The 8,847-nt window shown below is 40.0% G+C and overlaps 1 protein-coding gene across 1 annotated transcript; it reads left to right on the plus strand.

The window, feature by feature from the left end:
- The first annotated feature begins 6,733 nt into the window (after window positions 1-6,733).
- LOC141660317 (uncharacterized) lies at window positions 6,734-8,345 on the plus strand. Its single transcript, XM_074467296.1, has 3 exons — window positions 6,734-7,276; window positions 7,763-8,152; window positions 8,331-8,345. Exons 1-3 carry the CDS (start codon window positions 6,734-6,736, stop codon window positions 8,343-8,345), a joined length of 948 nt encoding a protein of 315 aa, XP_074323397.1.
- Window positions 8,346-8,847: the final 502 nt, after the last annotated feature.

The following is an 8,847-nucleotide window of genomic DNA, read 5'->3' on the forward strand; positions in this document are numbered from 1 at the left end:
TGCTATAACTGCAATGAGTTGGGACACTTTGCCACAGAATGCAGGAAGCCAAAGCAAGTAAGGAAGAACTCTTATGATTCAAATCAGAAGAGTAACTCTGAAAGGGCTTACCTGGCAAAGGGAAGAAGCTGGGATGATACTGATAGTAAAGATGAAGAAGATGAGAATCTTGTTCTTATGGCTATTGATGGAAAAGCTTCATCGTCAAGAAAAGAGGTAAAATTTACTGATGCTGAATTAGTTTATCATCTAGGAGGTTCCTTAGATTTTGCTCGTCGTGATAATGAACTGTTAAGTCAGCAAATCAAAGATCTTGAGAAAGAGGTCAATGAATTAAGACTTGTGCACATTAATCAAGACAAGTTAAAAGAACAAGTATCTTTTCTAGAGAATAGAGTTGACTGTTATAGAAAACTCGAAACTATTCTCAAAGACAAGATCACCGATCTTGAGACTAAGGTTAGAGCCTACTTCAATTCTTGTTCGAAGGCTAAAGAGTTCTACAGTAAGCAAGCTGTTAATCAAACATCTGGAATATGTTATGATTACAATGTTGCTATTGGAGAATTAGGCATAAACTCCCCTCCTCATGTCTGTGCTAAATGGAGGGAAGTACCACATGTGCTTAAGGGTGTTGATGAACCCCTCTATAAAGCATCAATTGCTGAACCATTTGATGCGACCTCTTCTGTTATTCAAGAAGAAATACGTGCTGAAGATCTTGCTAATGAGAAGGTTGTTTCCAAGTCGAGTGTGTCGAATGTTCCAGTCAAAGTTGTGAAAGCAACTGAGACTAACTCAGACACACATGAGTTGGATAACAAAAATGCCATGTGTACCATGCATAAATTGCCTGCTATTAATATCTCTCATAAATCATGTGGTGTTTCTAATTGTATGTCTTGAGCTTTTAATATGATGTATGCTTATTTTAATGGTAAGCATGTTTCTAATGATAAGACTACTCCTCGTCAGCATGTGAATAATAAGAAGCATGATAGGTCTACGACTGCTAGTCCTTCTAAGGCTAGAAAGGAGACATTTGTGCCTAAGCCTAAACAAAAATTTGTTAAGGCTGTTTACAAGGTCAAATGTTCAGTCATTAAGGATGTTGAGACCATTAAAATTAAAAATATTGTTTTGCCTGACAAAGGACAATTCTACAAGTATGTCGGGCCCAACCAAGTTTGGGTTTCGAAGAAGGTCTAATCCATTTGAAGTGCAGGGCAGTATACAGGTGTAACCGGTAGTGTGGATTCTTGACAAGTGGATCATCAAGACATATGACCGGAGATAGAGCCCTGCTATCAAATGTGGTTGAGAAAGCTGGCCCCCTGGTTACCTTTGGAGATAACATCAAAGGTTTATTCGAGGGATATGGCTGTTTGCAAGCTGGGAATGTTATCATTGAAAATTTTGTATAGTGTGCTAGGTTATTATCAGGAAGCATCATCTAACATATAGCACCAGTGACGAGAGTTGAGAATATTATGACATATCAGGCACCTGCTGCACATTACACTTGGAATTGGACTCTAGTAAGATGTGTACAAGTGTACTCCTGGTTGGTGAGTCAAAAGAGGAAGTCAATGCACCACAGTTCATGGACTTTGCAGCTGCAGATCTATTGGACTATGCAATCTCTTCTTCACAATCTCACTTCAGGTTGGTATGAACTAGTGTACTACTCAAACAATCGTCAAGAACATGGTATGGCACTCTAACTGAAGTTATTGTTTAATATGAACTAGTAGAGTCGTCATATTTTTAACTCTCTTATCATTAGGAACAATCATATTGTTTTATATGTGCAGTGATATATTGTTAATGCAACATAACAATTAGTATCTAAAGTACTTGACAAGTATCGGTCAATGATATGTTGTTAACATTATGTTGCAGATATTTGTAAGCTTTTGACATGAATGAGAATTACTTAGACTTTACCCTAAGTGATCAATGTTTTATAAAAAACTCATTCATATTAAAAAACAAAATCAAACTTCTTTATACATTAGTGATTTCTTATTTCATGTAAAATCTTTTGAAATCACTATTGTACATCATTTTATCTCTCTATTGCCATATGTTCTGTGATACAGGTTCAGTCTCCAATGACTTTCTTTCATTGACAGTCATGAGGTTGAAAACCCACAACGTCTATCCCAGACTGTAAAGACAAACACAAAAATAGAACCAACCAACACTCTCTTACCACTAAATGTAGTATGGATGAGCGTGAGGGAGATAGTGCCTTAGTGCACCACATAAGGAAGGTTCTGAAGTCAACCCAGTAGCTCTGTCTCCTACATAGATGAGTAGTATTTAAACCGAGACAACTGCTAGCCCCCATACATCTTCTCAAAAAGATGTAATGGCTGAAAAGGCACAAAAACAGTTACTAGATTCATTCTCTCAACAGGGTGCGTCTATTGAATTTTGTCTGTCGGCCAAGGCATCCGATGTAGTGTCACTACTTCAAACATAAACAATTCTTGATGTACAAGGAGAGGTTACACACACAAAGGATGAGTTGACGGAAACAAGAGTTTCGACCATTTTAAGGTCAGATTCGATTGTTTAAGGTTCGTTAATGGACCAATTGCCTTTACAGGTGTTAGGAGAGGATACTGATCCAAAAGCCATATGTCAGTGGTCAGTGTTTACCTCCCCAGGCTTAAATCCCCTGGATGCATCTGCGGATAGTGGATCTGACATAGGCGCAGATCGGCAACTTGTTGACAATGATTCAGATATTACCTGATGAGTCACAAGGAAATGTCTTCACAGACATTAGAAGGGAACCTTGATCTTTATGCTAAATTCTTTGGATCATTGTTTACCTTCCCAGAATTCAAATCTGGAACCCTAAAAGGGAAACTAGCAACTTGTAAATTATGACTCAGATTCATCTGACGAGTTTAACAAGGATGGGGATTTGTGAACTCCCATTGCACCACCTATGACCTCCTTAAGGATGGCTAAGGTGATTTTCCTTGCAGGTACAGCTGATTTTTGGAGCTATGAGTGGAGTGATACACTTGTGAGAATGAGTGTAAACACGAGTGGAGAGAAGAGTGAAACACATGTGAGGTACACTAAACAGAATCACACACTCACAGTGGGGAAGAAAGAGAAACACTTGTTATTTCTTTTCCAACCAAGTGAAATATGAGAACTCCTTCAGACGACGGCATACATTCCTTCTTTAAGGGGGAGATAAAAGCTTAAGTAATAGTTTGGAGGATTCCTCAACTAAGGGGGAGAAATAGCAGGGAGGAAGAAAAAGATCATATGTACACTACACCATACCATTGTTGTTTGTAACTACGGATCCTATTGTACGGGAGAGGTGGTAAACACAAGGTGATTTTCTAGTAAGGGAAGAAGCTGTTTTCAAAAGGGGAGTACCATTGGTTTTTATCTGCGGATCCTATTGTACGGGAGAGGTGGTAAACGAAGGTGATCTTCTTTAATCAGTTGATTCTCATAGGGGGAGAAGCAAGAGAGATATGGGCTTCTCAACAGGAAATGTGGTTGTACAAATGAAGATGTAACTACTTGAAGATATGTTCAGTCTAGAGGAACATCTACTTGGAATCTGGAAAATGTTAAATCTAGTCCAGAACTTTTCTACTATTTACTTTGTATTTCTTTTTATATCTTTTTCTTATTTGTTAGTTGAGTTATCCTCTACGTATTTGTGTGTTATTGTCTAACAAACAAATAGGGGGAGATTGTAAGTCATATGTCATAGCCTATTTGTATATTCGAGGATTCAACTCAACTCAAATAAGAATGTAATAAGTAAATAGTGGATCTACTGTCAGAGGATTCAGAAACAAGGTTCATCTACAGACCTGAGGAATTAATTCACTGGAAGAAGTTCAAGAAATTGATCATGCCTTAGTGATATAAATCAAGAGTGTGGATTTAATCAAGCGACAGAGATCTCGTCAGAGTATCATTAATTACAAGGATTTAATCTGAAGAAAATCAAAGTATCAAAGTCAAGACATGAAGAAACATCACGGAAGTTAGTCACTCATGAACCAGACAGTACATCGAGTGTCAACGTTGAAGTGGTGGAATTGATTTATAATTCTCAGTGATTTTCAGAAGATATTCAGAAGATTGGTTGCTGCTCAGGGTTAGTATTAATTCTCTATTATTTAATTAAGTCATATAATTTAATTAAGAAAATAAATTATATCTGCAAAGATTAATTTATTTGATTAATTAAATTAATTGATTAATTAATTCAGAATTAATATTAAGGATTTTCAGAATTTAAATTGGATTAAAAACAGTCTTAAATCAGCAAGACAATTGAAAATGAACTAGCATGACAATCAGGATTGTCATACCGATTGTCATGCCAAGTCATTTCAATTGTCCTACCGAAAGTTCTACTGGGAAGGAGATAGTCTTGCTAGTTCAACTGATTGTCATACCGAAAGCCATTGTAGTTCAATCAGATTGTCTTGCTAGTTCAATCCATTGTCCTACCGAAAGTCTTTCCAGCTATAGGATTGTCATTCCAGTTCAATTCAATTCTGTTGAATGAATTAAAAAGACATAGAAGCAGCAGAAAGAAAAATAATCATCCAATCAAGAACACAGAACTCGAGAACAAAGAAAAAGAAGCAGACACAAATATTTCATCTCATCTGCAACTTCAAGATCAATTTCTAGATTGTAAAGTTAAATCCAATCAATTAGAAATCTTTATCTTGTTCTTGTGTAACAATCTAGCGGATCAAAATCCCTAGAACTTAATCTCAAATCGCTTTTAGCATTTGATTCTAATTATTGCAAAAATAGAAAAAGTTCATGTCGAATTTATTCTAGATTTGTAATAATTAATTTGAGATTAATTCCTTGTAATCGATACAGTTGTTGTAACACCTTTCAAGTTTAATAATATTTTTATTTAACTTGAATTTTGTTTCACATTTTTTATTCCGCATTTAATTCGATTATTCGGTACTGTTTGTATTCAACCCCCCCTTCTACAAACACATTGGGACCTAACAGGGGCATCTGAGGCTCAGCCTCAAGGGATGAATCCCCCAATCCAAGATCTGCAACTAGGGACGACCAGGGGACAAATCCCAAATTTCAGCAGTTACATGTAACAGTGAATCCTCAGCCCGTTGGGTATGAGTATTCCACGATCGTGAACACTAACCCCCTTACTGGATGCCTCTATACCCTGAGGTTGGAGGAAGTGCACACTCTAATCAGAGCGAAGGACAAGGGCGGACACCTCAATACATCCATGGCTTGGCTCTCATCCCCGAGGATCGAGAATTCTCTGGACCCTACTCTGCTAGAGACTCCGAATTATCGAACGAGGAGGTCGTTCCAAGGAGGAGGCATGCTGGTAAGGAGCCAATGCCTAGTGGCCACCAACAATCTAGGAGCACTCAAGCGATGATTCCCCAAGATTTACATGAGAGGATCAGGGCTTATGAAGCTGAGATCCAAAGGCTGAAGCGTGATCTGGTGGTGCACTTGACCCCAAGACCTCCACTTGCAGCGAGGCAACGGGATTTTCCTCCTATCATAGACCTGGATGGTCCAACACCAAGAAGGGCTGCTGCCCCAAGGGCTGATCCAAGTGATTTAATGCCCCTAGGAGATCCTGATGATGTGAACCCACCATTTACTGAAGAGATAATGAATGATTATATCTCAAGGAAGTTTAAGATTCCCACCATCAAAGTATATGATGGTACTGGCAACCCAGCTGACCATGTCAGGACGTTCTCTAACGTCATGTTGCTGCATCCCGTGAATGGCGCTATCAAGTGTCAGGACTTTTCTCAAACCCTGTCGGGTATGGCTCAAAGATGGTACAATTGTCTACCCCCAAACTCGATTGGATCCTTCAAAGACTTGAGTCAAGCTTTCATTAAGCAATTTATAAGTGGAAGAATACACGAGAAGAGTTCGGCTTCTCTCATGGGCATAGTTTAAGGAACAAATGAGTTTATTAGAGACTACCTGAACCGATTTATGAAGGAGGCCTTGAAGGTCCCTGATCTTGACGACAAGGTAGCTATGATAGCCCTACAGCAAGGGACTATAGATGAGTTCTTTAAGATGTCTCTGTCCAAACGCCCTCCTGAAAGCATATTGCAACTCCAGGATAGGGCTGGAAACTATATCAAGGTGGAGGAAAGTATGAAGAAGACAGTCGTGAATATTGGCCCCGCAGAAAATAAGAAGCGAAAGAAGGATAAGAAGTATGATGCCAAGGACAAGTATCCTCGAACTGGAAAAGGATCTGACTCATCTTCTAAGAAGAATCAGCAACCAAGGTTCACTAAATATGCAAGGTTGAACACTCTAAGGAGCCAAATCCTTATGGAAATTGAGAAGGATAAAGAGTTCAAATGGCTGAAGCCGCTAAGGGGAGACCCCCGAGAAAAGAGACAAGAGTCAATACTGCATGTACCACAAAGATGTTGGTCATGATACTGATGATTGTAGGCAGCTCAAGGATGAGATTGAGTGTTTGATTCAAAGAGGAAAGTTCGGACGTTTCACTAAGGGTGAAGAGGTTGGAGGGAAAAAAAAAGACAATGATCGAAGAGATGATGATCGAAGAGGTAACGGTAGAGATCGCAACCCACACCCCGAGGGCCAGTAATCAATATGATCTCAGGAAGGTCCTACAACAGCTGGGACTACAAGGAACTCTCGAAAAGCTTATGCGAGAGAGGTGATGAGCATAGTCGGGGAACCGTCTAAGCGTTCTACGTCGGAGATGATGCTTGAGTTCGGTGACCCAGACCTTGAAGGTTTGAAATTTCCTCAGGACGATCCTCTTGTTATCGCCCCGATAATTGGAAATTTTCTTGTTATGAGAGTCCTAGTGGAAAATGGAGCTTCCGTGGATATTCTCTTTCATGACACGTTCCTAAGGATGAGCTATAATGATTCCAAACTGACTCCATTTGACGCACTCATCTACAAGTTTAACCAAGTAGAATGCCAAGGCGAAGGAGCAATACAACTTTCCGTACCTATTGGGGAAGAGCCCGGGGAGGCCACGGAGATGTTGAACTTTCGGGTTGTTAAGGCAGCCTCTACTTATAATGCCGTCATGGGTAGAACAGGAATCCATACGTTGAAGGTCGTACCCTCAACCTACCACATGGTACTTAAGTTCCCGACTAAGAACGGTGTTGGAGAGGCAAAAGGAGATAAGAAAATGTCCCGCAGTTGCTATGTTGCAGCACTTAGGCCCGATAGGATTGGGGGGAAGGTCCTCCCCATATAGGACATGGATATCCGTGAGAATGAAGAACTTTGAGGGAAGCCGGCAGATGACTTAGTCTCAATTCCCCTAGACTCCTTAGACCCGGAGAAGGTCACGTATATTGGAGCATCTTTAGACAAGCCCTTGAAGGGTCGATTGACAACTTTTTTACAAAAGAACAATGATATTTTTTCTGGGATGACAACTGATATGCCTGGGATTGACCCGAACCTTATAACTCATAAGCTAAACGTCGATCCAACTCAGAAGGTCGTGAAGCAAAAGAAGAGAGCTTATGCCCCTGATAGGCTAGATGCCATTAAGTAGGAGGTTGAGAAGCTCCTATAAGCTGGGTTCATTGAAGAAGTGCAATTCTCTGAGTGGTTGGCCAATCTTGTGATGGTCAAGAAGGACAATGGAAAGTAGAGAATATGCATCAACTTTACTGACTTGAATGATGCTTGTCCTAATGACTGCTACCCCTTACCAAAGATTGATACCCTGATCGATGCCACTGATGGGCACGAGATGCTGAGTTTCATGGATGGGTTCAGCGGTTACAATCATATTAAGATGCACAAATATGACACCCCCAAGGTATCTTTCATAACTAATTTTGGTGTCTTTTGTTATCTTATTATGGATTTTGGACTTAAGAATGTAGGAGCTACTTATCAAAGGTTGGTAATTAAGATATTTGCCCGTCTAATTGAGAAGACCATGAAGGTCTATGTTGATGACATGTTAGTCAAAAGCCTAAGCAAGGCCGATCACATTAATCACCTCAGAGAGGCATTTGAAGTGTTGAGACACCACAAGATGATGTTAAACCCCATCAAGTGTGCTTTTGGTGTTGGGTCTGGAAAATTTCTGGGTCATATGGTCTCGAAGAGGGGAATCGAGTTTAACTCCAACAAGATCAAAGCCATCCCGGAAATGGAGCCACCACATGATAAGTGGATTTTATATCTACTTGGAACGCTTCATTATAGGCTTAAGTTGGTGTATTGGACTCAAGTTATTGGTATTTTTAATGTGTTTTTGTGTTATTGCATTTCAGGCATCAGTTAAATAAATAAAGGAGCTTTTCAAAGAAATATGCTAAAAAGAGATCATAATTGGAAGCTTAGGCCATTCTCAAGTTGTAGAGAATCTCATTAGCTTCGCGTGGGCAGTTGAATCGCCTAATTCTGACGAGTGGAGCAAAATTTACAACAAAAAGAAGAAAATTCAGAATTCCAACTATAGTAGCACGGCGCGCCCGAGCTGGTATACGGGGCGGCCGCGCCAGACTTCCAGAAATAGAGCAGGCCCGCGCTGGTATGCGGGGCGGCCACGCTGGAACCACAGAAATAGAGCGCGCCCAAGCTGGGATAGCGCGCGGCCGCGCCAGGTCATTTTCACAAAATCCCGATTCCAAGAGTCTGGAAGCCCAGAACGACCAAAAGCCTATATATATCAATAATAATACGTTTTTAACAACAAGGAGACCTGGGAGAGCAATAAGAAGACCTAGAGAGCACGAGACGGCTATAGAGAAGAATACTTTTGTTTTCTTTAATATAGTTGATACTTGG

Source organism: Apium graveolens, chromosome 5 (genome assembly GCF_009905375.1).
Source record: "Apium graveolens cultivar Ventura chromosome 5, ASM990537v1, whole genome shotgun sequence".
NCBI lineage: Eukaryota > Viridiplantae > Streptophyta > Magnoliopsida > Apiales > Apiaceae > Apium > Apium graveolens.